The 14870-nt window shown below is 33.9% G+C and overlaps 2 protein-coding genes across 2 annotated transcripts; both read right to left on the bottom strand.

Moving 5' to 3' along the window:
• Positions 1-746: 746 nt before the first annotated feature.
• Positions 747-1934, bottom strand: LOC142538841 (zinc finger protein ZAT9-like). Its single transcript, XM_075644133.1, has one exon. The coding sequence runs from the start codon at positions 1743-1745 to the stop codon at positions 813-815; it is 933 nt and encodes a 310-aa protein (XP_075500248.1). The 5' UTR covers positions 1746-1934; the 3' UTR covers positions 747-812.
• A 3680-nt stretch (positions 1935-5614) lies between these two features.
• Positions 5615-11262, bottom strand: LOC142539435 (phragmoplastin DRP1E-like). Its single transcript, XM_075644891.1, has 15 exons — positions 10963-11262; positions 10725-10788; positions 10506-10613; positions 10011-10112; positions 9816-9866; positions 9685-9746; positions 9298-9388; positions 9130-9194; positions 8407-8601; positions 8172-8291; positions 8024-8094; positions 7565-7790; positions 7439-7489; positions 6944-7351; positions 5615-5991 (listed from the first exon to the last, which is right to left on the bottom strand). Exons 1-15 carry the CDS (start codon positions 11104-11106, stop codon positions 5863-5865), a joined length of 1887 nt encoding a protein of 628 aa, XP_075501006.1. The 5' UTR covers positions 11107-11262; the 3' UTR covers positions 5615-5862.
• Between the last annotated feature and the right edge of the window lie 3608 nt (positions 11263-14870).

The raw sequence follows: 14870 nt of genomic DNA, 5'->3' as shown, positions 1-14870 counted from the left end.
TGGCAATGCTTCTTATTTTTCTTTCCCTTGTAGCTAATCCCAAAAGTTAATAGGTGCATATATATATATATATTGAATTCAAAATATATATAATAAGCATGCTTCGTTGAAGCCTAAAGCATAATTTTATATCGGGGGAAAATGAGTGTGCATGCATATATTTAGATTGGAGAAAATGAACGAGTCCAAAGTTTTTCGTGGCAAATAATCTTAGATTGTTATAACAAAAATATAAAAGTTTGATCTTTTAAAATCTTTTAATATTAATATTGAAACTAAAGAAAACATTCTGAATTTTTGCATATAAATTGCGGCAAAAAACTTGTGTAAGACGATCCCACATGTCATATTTTGTGAGACGGATCTCTTATTTGTGTTATCCATGAAAAAATATTATTTTTTATGCTAAGAGTATGACTTTTTTTATTGTGAATATCAGCAGAGTTGATCTGTCTCACATATAAAGATTTGTGAGATGAAATCATAAAAAACCTACTCATAAATTACTGTTAATAAGATCAACATTGACTTTGACCACTTTCGACCAAATCCTTGCGTTTTACTCCTTACTTCATGCGTTGTCCATTTTCACATTTTAGGACATTAGCTAAAAGGGATACCGTATGATAAAGAAGTTCGTTTCACCAATTTACAAGTAATAGGTTGGAGTCTTCTGAATAGAAAAACGTAGTAACGTCAAATATATATATATATATATATATATGTATATATATGTATATATATGACATATTTTTGTCAATATAAATTTGATCCACGAAACTACATTGAATTGAGTAACTTAAACTAGGATTTTACGTGCCATCGTCATCGACTGGTGCAGGGAGATTAAGATCAATGCTCAAAGTTCCGCCAGTTCTTGAGACTGCACCCACAAAATGTGACCTTTTGTGGCCTCCAAGTGCCTGCCCTGAAGCAAACACCCTCTCACAGAAAGGGCACTCGTGTACCTTCTCCACGGCCGCCGCTGCGGTCACCGGACCACCTCGGGGAGATGCCGACCCGAGGTTCGATATCGGGCTGGCCTTAATTTTCTTGTGGCTCGCCCTGTGCCCTCCAAGTGCCTGATAAGACCTAAACAACTCGTTACATGTCTTGCACCTATACTTCCCTCTAGCTTTACTACCACCTTTTTTCACTTTCACAACATGAGAATATTCTTCTTGATAATCATCTTCGAACCCCTTTTCTTTTTCTTCCCTTTTCCACTTGTCTCTGGACAGCATCATCAAGCAATAAGCGACGTCTTCGTCCTCCGACGTCGTGTCCGAAATCGAGCTCAAGGCCTCGGTCTCCGAGGCGGTGGGGTTCTTGATTTGTAAAAAATGAGTAGTACCCCTCAAATCATCATGAGAACCTGAAGCTCTTGAGTTTCTAGCACTTTTCGACCTTCTTCCGACCAAATCTTTCCTCGATGAATCGGTTTCGCTCTCCCAATCTTGAACTTCAACAGAACAGAACTCTCCAGGATCAGCTGAAACCGATCCCTTCCCGAAACTCTGCCTCTTCTCTTCTTCATTTCCGGATGACGATCGAGATGAAATGGACAAACACGATCGAAAAGATGGAGAATCTTCGAGATTCTCAAAAGGGTCATCGTCCTTCTCACGTTTTAATCCCTTTTTTTGTGTGCAGAGATTCATGACATGAGATCTCATGTGCCCTCCAAAAGCTTTTCCATTAGCAAAATTTCTGAAACAAAGCTTGCATCTGTGTGCAGTCTCCATCCTAGAGAAATAATATAAATAGATGAAAAAGGATGCTTTTCTCACACACTAAGTGTGTGTTTTTGTGTGGTTTTTGGTTCTTGAAAATGTTGGAGTGTCTCTCCAGATACTGAGTGTATTTCAACGTACAAGGAGTAGGTGACAAGCATTCTTTCACCCTGGCAATGAATTCACACACACACACACACACACACACACATATTTATATAAAATATTATAATAAGAATTCTGCGACAAGATTTGGGATTTAACTTGAGGTTATATTTTTTTTTCTTTGAAACGGCAAAATAAGCAATTAATAAGGAAAACTTCATTAAAGTTACATTTCTTTCAAGGCAAAGATAGGCTCGGTAGATGATACTCACATCTGCGCCATTCATCCACTCAACACATGATATATAATTTGAGTGCTGAATTATGATCACACATCTATACATCATGACTAAAAGAATGACTATGATTTATTCACTAAGTACATGACATGTCATGTGCTGAATAAGTAAAAACAATATCCATGTTAGTAGCATGAACAAAACCGCAAAATGGATGTGTAACATGCGAGCTAGTATTTAATATAATACAACTGTTATAGCTTTACAATTCAAGAAGATCCTTGAATTAAAGAGTTGACTCAATAATTTAAATATATAAAAAAATCGATATCAAATACTTTATATGGGTTTTGGATTTTAACAATATTCTCCGAAACTCATTGACTTTTACATAATTTTACAATTGTATTCGCATCGAAGTATTTCCTACGAAATTTTCCATTGACAATATTTTGTAATGCACATAATTTTTTCATTTTAGATTGTCTATAAAGTGTGTGTAACAATAATAAAGTAGAAGAATATCAAATCGCATCACATATTAGTTACAAGGCTATCTTGAAAATATTTGCGATGTTACAAAAATAAAATAAAATATTTTGTCCAAATCGTTGCTAACACATGTTTTTTTTATAGTGTAATGATCAAATGATATGAGATATGGAAGCATATATAAGCAACGTTTTAGATGTTCATTCCAAAGTATAACTAATTGTAATTCTTAATCAAGTATAACTAAGTGTAATTATAAATGACTTAGATAAATTTAAATTTGGCATAAAAAGCTTGAAGGTTTCATGAGAAGACAATATGAAATCAAGTGTATTACGAAGAGAAAATAATCATTTTTAGCTTCGTAAGTTGTCATGTTTTATATTTTAGTCTTTTAACTTCATGTAACTTAGCTTTTTTTTTTTGGGTTTTAGTCTTATTTTACCATAATGTTGATAAAACACGTACACATATCAATGATTTTTCGATGTCATGTTAGTGTTTTTCGACGAAATATGACTAAAAACTAACAAAAAATAAAGTTATAAGACGAATATCCAACTCAATTTGATGACAAAAATAGAAACATTAGAACTTACATTATCAATCTGACAAAGAACTTCATGTTTTATTTTGCAATATTTGAATGTGAAGTTAGTGTCCCAAACATGGTTCGTCGGAACGGCCGCGACGCGGCCGGAACGGCCGTTTCGGAACTGGAACGGTGACCGCCGTTCCAAAGTTCCAGGGCAAATCGGTGATTGTTTTGTAGCGCTGTTTTTCGACTTTTTAGCGACGATTTAACGGCTATACGGAACGGAACGGCCGAGCGGAACGGTTATGTGTAGAAGAGGCACACTCTTTTACATTGGATGCAATCATGGTTGGACGAAACGGGAACGGAGCGGCCGGAGCGGGTGTTCCGGAATCGGAACGCAAGCAACCTTGATCAATGGTCAAAAGTTCGATTTCTCTGCCAACACTTTCTAGGACGAGCATGTCACACAAAGTATGTACAGTGCAGTTTATCTGACTAACATGATTTGTCGTTTTATTATTTTGGAGATTTACTCAATATACAATGAAAAATAAAAATTACGGGTTTCCACGTGATAAAAAAAATTACAACAGTTCAAATTACATAGGCAACTCTTACTATTTAATTGTGCTCGAATCTTTTCCTCTAACCTCCTCCGTTGAGAATGGAGTAATGTGGGGAAGTAAATGCCCTTTCGTCAGGGCTAAAATGGATGGACCTCAATTAGTTGCTTAGCTTGCCTACTTTTAACTTTATTGTTTGATTTTTTCCCCAAATATTTATAATTTTTTTATTTAACATGAATATTGATTATAATCCTGCAATACTATAAAATAAAACCCTCTATTAGCGAAAAAATAATAATAAAATAACATGTATATAAATTTTTAATTTAATGGTTTTTTTTGCATTCAATCCTTTTATTCAATGTATCGGACACTTGTCTTTCTTATATGTTATAACTTGATAATGGAGATACGTATAAAATACACTAAATATATTGGAAATGAATGCAAAAATCCTTTAATTTAAGGGTATAAAAATAGAAGATGACTTCAATTAAAAGTATATATGATAAAATTGTTGATAAAAATCATTAAAAGGAAAGATCATGGAAAAAACTATACGATCTATTAAAATTTAGCCAATATTTAATTAGTTGGCATCTCTATAATCGAAGCTTAATCATAATAATAATAATAATTTATTATTAGTATTATTAAAATATAATTGGCATAGGTGATACCACCGAGTGAGAAAAAGTGGGCAAAATTAGGAAGTCAATGCACTTGTTTTTCAGTAGTGTTTCATTAATTCTATGAAGACATTTAGCTGACAACTAAGTCAACATTCTATGACGATTTTCTACACATTTTTCGAGTCATGACGCACGAGTAACCTTATTTGACTAGGTAGGGTTCTCATGTTGAAATTTATTGCTAGATATTTTTAATCTGATGAAAAAAATTATTTCAGTTTTTTTTTTTGAAAATTTATATCACCGAGATATATTTTGATTATTCTAGTATTTTCTTGCAATAAATAGTAAAAGATTATTTCAATCAGTGCAATTGGGGTGATATTGATGTAGGGTAGTTTAAAATTTATTATCAAATACCATTATCAAGAAGTGTATCCATGGCTTCTTGTGCTAATTTCTCGTGACACATTACTAATTCTCCTGACGTAGATCTACTAATTGTTAATAGATCGGTAAGAGTATTATTCCGATAGATAACTCTTCTGTAGAGTTCATTAATATTCGAGCTCATTAATTTAATCTCGTCGATCTGAATGATCGAGATAACTCTTCTGTAGAGTTCATTAATATTCGAGCTCATTAATTTAACCCCGTCGATCTGAATGACCGATCTCAACTCAGGAAGAAGAACTGCTAATAGACACAAAACCGTCCATTCTGGGTCTATATTTGTTCGAAGAAAATGCTTAGCTAATTCATGCGTCTAACCAAAAAATCATTTCTTCTTCCAACCTTTCGAACGGCCAATTCATTTTCAGTGGGTCCTTCTTCCCCTAATCATCGTATGAATTTACACAAACAAAACAATGAATTTGTTATTATGGATTTCAAATGCAACCTAACAAAAACGTTGGCAAAAAACAAATAAAAAAGATGATGCAAAAGCATGGACAATTATGTGAAGGGAAGGGAGCATGCTTGACATAGGTAAGCCAAAGTGCTGCCTAAGATATTACAAGTGATGATTTGTCAATGCCGGCACCTATCAATGTAGACAAACGCTATAGATAGGTTGAGTTCAACCTATCTATAGGACATTGTCCTATCCAACCCCATAGATGAGGTCCCGGCCGCTATCATTCAGGGTTTTAAACTGACAATTTTTAGAAATTGAGATCATATGTCGTAACATAAATTGAAACATAGCATGTAAACAATAAATATTTAGACAGGTATTCTAACTCTCTTCAACAACAATTAACGAGTGCGAGCCAAATTTTTTGACACATTCTCAGAGAAAAAGAAATTTCCACCAGCAGAAGGACCAAAGACAGTTTCATTGCACAAAGCACACTAATTCATTAGATGGAAAAGAATTCTTGCATTTACAACAGAGAACAACCAAACATAGCGTGAAGCCAAAAAAATGTTAGCATAATTTCGAAAGGGCAACAAACATATTCCCAACCTGGATCAGTAATCCAAGGTTCTGCAACCAACACGAACTACCATTCCTACATTGACATCACAAATATCTTAACTGTTTATTGGATCTCAACGAACCCATGATGCAGAATCAATCTCATCCCGTGCTTTTCTGTACAGTTCAAGCCTTTTAGCGCATAGCTTCCGCCTCTCCATCAGTGCAGGATCTTCGTCTAATAAGTCTGAAAGTTGCTTACCCTGCAATATTATCAAATGCCATATGAATTGATAGAGGAAAAGAACGATTTGACAAATGAAATCCATGAAACCGTTCTTACTGTCGGATAAACAATTCTAACATAAATAAATTTATAAAAAAAATTTGGGTCATAGCGAACAATAATCACTTTCATTTTTCAGTGGTAAAACAGTTGAAACATCGCGTGGAGCTACCTTATGTTTTAAAGGTTCGAGTTTCACGATATTATCTCAGATATAGTTTTTGGTACAATGACAGATGCTTGATCTAAAAAAACATACTAGATCAAATTTAATTGGTTGGATTCCAAAGTATTGCGGTAGCAATTGATGGAGAGAGATTGTTGGTACATGAGCAAAAATTGTCCAGCTATTGTGTACAACAGCTAAATTACAAAGGTCAAAATATAACACTCATACAACTATCATTTAAAAGGGTTCGAGTTGAATCGTTGTAGTCAACTAATGTTGTTATTGGTTAAACAATTCTGATATGCGCGACAGTAACAAAAACTTTGGCCAGAATGAGCATTAATCACTCTCATTTTCTTGTATGTGAAGGCTTTAAGTGGCAAATGAAACATGGTTCTGAACTACCATATGTTTTGAAGGTTTGAGTTTCACAACATTACAATCAGATATAGATTTTGGTGCAATAATTAACGCATAATCTAAAAATGTATTAGATCAAATGTAATGGGTTGGATTCACTAGTGTAATGGTAACAATTGATAGTGATAGATTGTTGGGTATATGTGAGCGACAAGTATCCAGCTATCGTGTACATCAGCTAATGACAATGGTCAAAACATAAGCTTGGACAACTGTTAATTTAAATTTTTGAGTTAAATCGTTTACATCATCAATGGTTTTCGATATTATATTTTGCTTGGCCCAAAGAAATGGAGAAAGAATTTGGCATAAACAAATAAAGCAAAACCAAACTAAATACCTCTTTCTTCCCAATTTGAGTGTAAAAGTAATGAAGTAAATTCTGCTTGGCCTCCTTAACTTGACAATAAACTACAGCCTTTGGAATTGAGTTCCTCAGAGTCTCAGATACCATAGTTACATAAGACGATACATTCGACCCTATCCTCCTGAAATGTCCATCTGCATAACGATCAAAGCCCGGGGTGGCTGCTGTCTTCTCTCGTGTGTTTTCACGTGGGTTTCCCCCCTGGTTTCCCAATTTCTCAATTTCCTGCGGAAGTCTTCGGAAGAAATCAACGGTGAGATATGAAGATTCCATGTCAACCAATCTGGTAACTGTTTTCTTGCCCTCCTCGCGAAACTTTTCCAACGACTGATTTCCTGCTCCAGCTATTGCTGATTGCAGAGTTGGAAATCGTTTCAATTCCTATTTGGCACAAAATATTTAGAAATATGTGATCTGCGCGTCAACTAAAATCAAATTAAGGTAGGGCAATTGAGATTATAGAATGACCTGACACTCCCCAATTGACTTTCTCACTAGTTCCTTCAAGACAAAGTGAACCTGAACAGTTTTGTAGTTCAGTCATGGAGGCAGCAAGAGAAAAGCACGAGGGAAAAAGGGCTCCAAGAGACTTACAGCATCTACAGAGGCTTCAGCAGGCCCCCTAAAATAATTTAATGAGCCCTCAATGAGGCGCCGATAACCTTGCTCAGGAGCAATCAAGTGTGGTTGATACCCATCAGATTCTGAAACAATTTTCCTTACATTCTGAATGGATAGATGACGATCAAATGGAAGTTTTCTCAAAGCAGCTGGAAGCTGATTGTCAAAAACTCCATAAATTCGATCACCTCCTGGTCGGCTGACATTATTAACACTCGTGCGATTAGAGTAATTCTTCAGAAAAGATGATATAATTTTGAAAGCATGGACAATCAAATGGCAAGGCCATATCTAAGTAACATAATGTCTTGAAGGTCATGACAACCAAAAGAGAGACGGCGATTAGAAAATATTTATTGAAGAATAACTTCTCCACATCTAATTTAGATGTCACTATGCATCCAATCTAACCATACAGAGAGGGGAGCTTACCCTCCATCCAGATGTTCCTTGAATATCTTGTCAAAAGCACGGCAAAGTTCCAAGATGGTATATAATTGAGCCTGAAACATATATTCAGTTGCTGACATATTAATAAATTCAAATTTAATAGTCGCAATGAGGAAGGTAAGAAATTAACCCCAACATCAACAGCAATTGGCCTTCCGAGGTGGTCCAGCTCAGATTCAAGTTCATCAATGCTTTTGTTTATCAAAGAAGTGATACCTGGTATTCTTGCCTTAATAACAGATTCCAAGTGCTGAAATCAAACCGTTCAATAACGTGAGCACTGAGCTCTAACATTAATTCAAGTACATGAACAATGATCATCCAATGCAAACAGGATGCCAAATGAAAAGAGAAACAAAATATACTTTTGAGAGAAGCTTTGCCAGATATTCAGAACCCATTTTACTTGACAGGTGTCCATAGTCAGGACTTGAAGCAAAATAATCGCGCTCCTTCCTCCTAGCAGCTAGCATATCAACATTTTTATTTATATCTGCTTGGGAGCGGTTCACAATACCCACCCAGGGATGCTGTAAACGATAAGATCTTCCTTCCAGAACCTAAGGAAATCATGCGATCAGGGGAACTTTATAATCTTTACATGAAATTAAAAAGAAAAGGTTAGGTGGAAGAAGAAATAAGGACGAGGAAAACCACTAGAGGACTATGATTAGCTTTTTTAATATATAAGAAATGATATCCATTCAGAAATATAGAATATAAAATTGAATAATAAGACATCTTCCGACCAATGTCTGGAACTAACTAATAGTAAGACAAGCAGAGAAGAAAACATTTTTCATTTTAGAAAATAGTTTACAATCTTCCTCGCATTTAAAACCAAAATAATGATTATTAATTATACATCGATCAAAAGATATACCTTCTCAAAGTTTTAATTAATTATATTCTCATGGAAGAGGTAATTCCTGTTTCTAGGTACCTAAAAGACATAATGTTCCTCCAAGAGACAAAGAAAGCGTATTCCAGCTACTCTTTAATTATCTATTTTCATTATTCCATAGTGAGTGGACAATTGTGCGCTAGTGGTGCACTCATGGAACTGAGAGAGGGGGTAGAGCTTTTACATCAAGTGCATGAGTGCCTTTGTCCATCAGATCTAGCTTAGTTAGCACCCCAAATGTGCGTTCACCTACAAATGTTGTAAAATTCAAATTTCAAGCAATATAAAGTAATATAACATAAATTAATCAACATTCATAATATCAATTTATAAAATGATAAGTAAAAAATACCTGTTGCATCAACTTCCCTTGCCAGCTTAATAGCATCCGAGGTTGCAATATCTTGGTTTGCCGGAGATATTGCCAATATGATGCAGTTCGGCTGCATGTGGTGCAGATAACAATTATATTTGCCGTCAGAATAGACACTTAAAAAATTATACTGAAACAAACAAAACCCACCAAAAACAAGAAAAAAGCAATGTGGAGCAAAGTGTAGATAAATGACACCTGTCCGAAGCACCTGAATTTGACTACATCGCTTATAAATACATGTTTTTTTCTTTTCTGAAATTAAAATTTTCATCAAACTTTAACGGTTAATATTTTTCAGAAAGAAAGCATGTTGATGCAAACAAGAAATGTACATGAAGAACAACAAAATAATTATTATCTTGCCTTCTCAACATAATTGCGAACCATATTTTCAATCTCTTGAACTATACTTTCTGGTTGCCCCTCTGCAAAGAATACATGTTTGTGTCAGATAGAGTCCATATCAACATAAAACTGCCTGAATAGAAACATACCAACAGCAACTTTTGTCAAACCAGGCAGATCAATCAGTGTTAGGTTGACCACTGCAATTTATAACAAACCAAAAACATCAGCAGAGGTAAATCTTAGGTAAATGAAAAATATATTTAATTTATAAATTTTGGATATGAAAAGCCATCCTTCTGAGCAAAAGGAACGAATAAAATAGCTCATCAAGAAAAACATACCATTTGGGGAGTATATATTTAAGTGAATAGGAATTGGAGAAATCTGTTTTGTCTTCCCCGTCACTCTATCAGTTTCATCCTGAATTTCTTTACGAACCAAAGCTGTACATGAAAATGAGAAGGCATGAACATTTTTCCAAGCTACTCAACACCAGTGACATTTTTTCAAATCCCATAAAGCAAGCCATTTTCTGCAACCTGATAACTTATGCATTCTACCTTATGCTATTTGCTCTTCGGACCATGAATTTGAACTAGGCACGGAGCCATGACGTCACCCCTGGTTTCTTACTTCATTCCAAATTACACAAACTATAACTAAAACAACTATCGTGGTATTTGATTGGGATGTTTTATTATTTTACTTAAAAACTTTACATGGGCGTGGAGGCTAAAACAAAGGCAACACAAAACACATCAATTATCAGAAACCCAAAGTTTCATTTAAAGATTTCATCTAATAACATGACAGATAACAGCTGAAATTGCACATACAGAAATCGGTGAATCGTCTCCGTGGTAAATGCCCAAACTCAGCATATTCCTCTTGCCCATCTTCTGTTTTCTGCAACTGCAATACCAATGGCCTTCTCGTTACAATGCCTGAACTCAACAGTCAAATAACACAAAGAGATCAACAATTGCAAAAGATGTAAACTCAAATTTAACTCAGAAATTACATAATAATAATAATAATAAAAAAAAAACACAAACCAGAGCCTCGGGGCAGAAAATCTCGCCCTACTATGCTCTCCAAAACTGACGACTTTCCCGAACTCTGTTTTAGCACAAAACACACACATAAAAATTACAAAACAAAAACAAAAACAGATATGAACCCCAAGCAAAATAAACTTGAAAAAAATCCATTAATCAGAAATTATCAGCCAACTCTCACAACATACGCAACAATTATACTTTAAACATTTATAATCACAAACACGCTGATGACCTGGCCACCGACAACGCAAACGGATGGCAAGGCGTCCCAGAGAGAAGAAAAGGCCTGGTCGTCGCCGCCGCCGTAGTCGCCGAGCGCGGTGCAAGCCCTCTGAATTCTGTTCACTAACCCAATTAAGCTCTCCATTGTCGCCATTCTTCCCAAAAACTCAATATTTCAGCTTGTTTAGTGTACAATCACTCAAAAAATGGATCTGAATCAAAATGGGTAGAACTTTTGTTGACTTGAAAGTGCGCGATGTGAGTGAGTGAGTGAGGATTTGAAGTTGGACTCAATTCAAACTGTCGTGCAATGGAATTGAGTACTATTTTACTGTTTTATTTTTAAAAAGGAAATTAAATTTAATATATATTTAATAATAGTGATTTCTTTTATAAATAATAATGTTTTGAATATTAAAATTTAATGTATCATATATATAATTTTATGTACAATAAATTCTATATAAAACATAATAATGTACAAGAGTATGTCTATCGTGAGACGATTTCATGGGTATATATCTGTGAGACACGTCGATTTGATCTATATTTTCCATGAAAATTATATTTTTGACATAAGAATAATATTTTTTCTTGATCACAAAATTGATTCTTGAGATTGTCTCATAATAGTTTTTGTTTTTAGGTTTTACGTAATCGGCAACAAATTTTTTTTTTTGACAAGCTCGTATAAAAGATAAGTCTAAAATTTTTATTTCATCACTTGAACCTCTTTAGAGAGTTTTTTTAAAAAGCGGAAAAAAATGCTCCAAAACTGAAGTTATACATACACATGTGTGACCCTTCCAAATTGTTTTATTCTAGTGAGTCGGTCTCACGAATCTTATCTGTGAGACGGATCAACTCTACCGATATTCATAATAAAAAGTAATATTCTTAGCATAAAAAGTAATATTTTTTCATGGATGACCCAAATAAGAGATCTGTCTCACAAAATACGATCATTGAGATCGTCTCACACAAGTTTTTGTCTAAAAAAATAGTACACGATATATAAATATATTTTCATGTTATTGAGTAATCGATTACTATAATAACTAATTTTGTTGTCTAAATCGAATCCAAATGTTTCCCAAGATACTTTTTACAATCTATAATAAGCAAAGATATTAACCCCAAAATACTATGTTTATAATAATCTTACTTTTATTAAAAAATAAAATATTTTATTAAAAATTTATTAAATGATAAATATATAATATGCTTCTATAAAAAATCAATAAATTTAAGATTAAGTTTAACTAAATTTTTGTTATGAAAAAGTAAAAATTTATGGTAAAAAATAAAAATTTCAAAGTCTCAAATTTACCAAACTACACACTTTATAAATTTTTCTCTCTCAACTCAATTGTCTCAAATCTTTACAAATGGAGACCTATTTATAGGATTTCTTTGGAAAATAATCCAAAAACAATTTCATCATTACATACATCATCACACACTAATTTTCAATATTCAACACCTAATTTTACCTAATTTTCAACATTCAAAATTATAATTTTCAACACAAATATTTTTCACATTTTCAACACTCCCTCTTGTGATGATGATCATAATGATTGTCTTATTACGTGTTTTTATACTGCCTCGTTAAAAACCTTACTAGGAAAACACATTGGGATAAAAATCATAGTAAGGAAAAAAGAATGCAGTCACGTAAACTCCCCCTCATGTTGACATGAACAATTCTTCACAAATTTCGTAGATTGCGCATCCCAATATTATATATGTGCTTTTTGAATATTGTCATAGCAAGTGCATTTGTGAAGAGATCTGATGTGTTTTAACTTGATTGAATGTGACGAACATCAATATATTTATTCTTCTCAAGCTCCTTGGTGAATGCGAAGAACTTAGGAGGAATATGTTTAGTTCTATCGCTTTTTATGTATCCTTCTTTCATTTGAGCAACACATGCAGCATTATCTTCATATAGTATCACAGGCTTCTCGTCGAATGATAATCCGCATGAGATTTGGATATGTTGGGTCATTGATTTTAACCACACACATTCACGGCTTGCTTCATGTAGTGCAATGATCTCGGCATAATTTGATGAAGTTGTTACGAGCGTTTGTTTCTGTGAACGCCAAGAAATTGCAGTGCCTCCACGAGTAAATACATATCCAGTTTGGGAACGTGCCTTGTGTGGATCAGATAAGTATTCAGCATCGGCATAACCAATTATACTTGGATTAGCATCTTTTGAATATAAAAGTCTTAAGTCTGTTGTTCCTCGTAGATAACAGAATATATGTTTGATTCCATTCCAGTGTCTCTTTGTTGGATTATGTGCTAAATCTTGCCAATAAATTTACGGCAAAAGATATATCAGACCTTGTACAATTTGTAAGATACATAAGGGCACGGATAGCACTTAGATATGGTACTTCTGGACCAAGAATATCTTCATCATCTTCACATGGACGGAATGAATCATTTTCTATGTTTAATGATCTACAACCATTGGAGTACTTAAAGGATTTGATTTATCTATATTAAAACGTTTAAGAATCGTTTCTATATAATTTGTCTGGTAAACAAATATTCCACATTCTTTTTGTTCAATTTGTAAACCCAGGCAATACTTTGTTTTTCCAATATCCTTCATTTCAAATTCTTCCTTCAAGTATGACATAACTTCTTGAATTTCCTTATGTGTTTCAATAATGTTTAAATCATCAACATATAGAGGAATAATTACGTATCCGGATGTTGTTTTCTTAATGAAAACACAAGGGCATATTGAATTATTTACATATCCCTTTTTCATCAAGTGATCACTTAGTCGATTATACCATATTCGTCCGGATTGCTGTAACCCATATAATGATCTTTGTAATTTCACAGAATAACATTCTCTGGGTTTTGAACTGCTTCAGGCATCTTAAATCCTTCAGGGATTTTCATATATATATATATATTACTATCAAGTGATCCATATTAGTAAGCTGTAACAACATCCATAAGACGCATTTCTAAATTTTCAGATACTGCCAAGCTAATCAAATACCGAAACGTAATTGCATCCATCACGGGAGAATACGTTTCTTCATAATCAATTCCAGGCCTTTGAGGAAAAACCTTGTACTACAAGTCGAGCTTTATATCTTACTATTTCATTTTTCTCATTTCGCTTTCGAATAAAAACTCATTTGTATCCAACAGGTTTTACACCTTCAGGTGTAAGGACTATAGGTCCAAAAACATTACGTTTATTTAGCGAATCTAATTCAATCTGGATGGCATTTTTCCATTTTATCCAATCCTGCCGATTTTTACATTCACCAAAAGATTTTGGTTCATGATCTTCATTATCATTTATGATGTCGATTGCCACATTATAAGAAAATATATCATCAATTTCTTCTATATCTTTTCGGTTCCATATTTTTCCATTATTAATATAATTGATAGAGATTTCACAATTCTCGTCAGTTTGTGGTTCTGACAGAACATTTCATCATTATGTGTTTCTTCAGAAACATTATTCTCTATTTTGTGATCATCGTGTTTCTCTATGAATTTTCTTTTTCGAGGATTTTTATCCTTGGAACCGACTGGCCTTCCACGCTTCAGGCGTTTAATGACATCATGAGTATCTTCAATTTGTTTCTTCGGAATTTCAATTCGAGCAGGGGCATTTGCAGCATGTATATATGATTTAATTACCCTTTTTGTGTCTGCAAATGCATCTGGTATTTGATTTGTTATTCCTTGCAAGTGCACAATTTGTTGTACATCTTTTTCACATTATTTTGTTCTTGGATCCAGATGTAACAATGATGATACATACCATGTAATTTTCTTTTCGGTATGTTTTTATGTTCTCCCCCTAACATTGGGAAGATTTTCTCATTAAAATGACAATCAGCAAAACGTGCTGAGAACACGTCG

This window comes from Primulina tabacum, chromosome 3, assembly GCF_025594145.1.
Source record: "Primulina tabacum isolate GXHZ01 chromosome 3, ASM2559414v2, whole genome shotgun sequence".
NCBI lineage: Eukaryota > Viridiplantae > Streptophyta > Magnoliopsida > Lamiales > Gesneriaceae > Primulina > Primulina tabacum.
This window is presented reverse-complemented; position numbering and strand designations above follow the sequence as displayed.

What these genes read in the sequence shown, in the direction of transcription:
- LOC142538841 (XM_075644133.1), bottom strand. Translation starts at nt 1,745, where the DNA reads ATGGAGACTGCACACAGATGCAAGCTTTGTTTCAGAAATTTTGCTAAT.
- LOC142539435 (XM_075644891.1), bottom strand. Translation starts at nt 11,106, where the DNA reads ATGGCGACAATGGAGAGCTTAATTGGGTTAGTGAACAGAATTCAGAGG. An exon ending in TTCGCAATTATGTTGAGAAG is followed by an intron (nt 9,389 to 9,684) that starts GCAAGATAATAA and finishes CACCACATGCAG; the next exon opens with CCGAACTGCATCATATTGGC. An exon ending in AAGGGAAGTTGATGCAACAG is followed by an intron (nt 9,195 to 9,297) that starts GTATTTTTTACT and finishes CAACATTTGTAG; the next exon opens with GTGAACGCACATTTGGGGTG.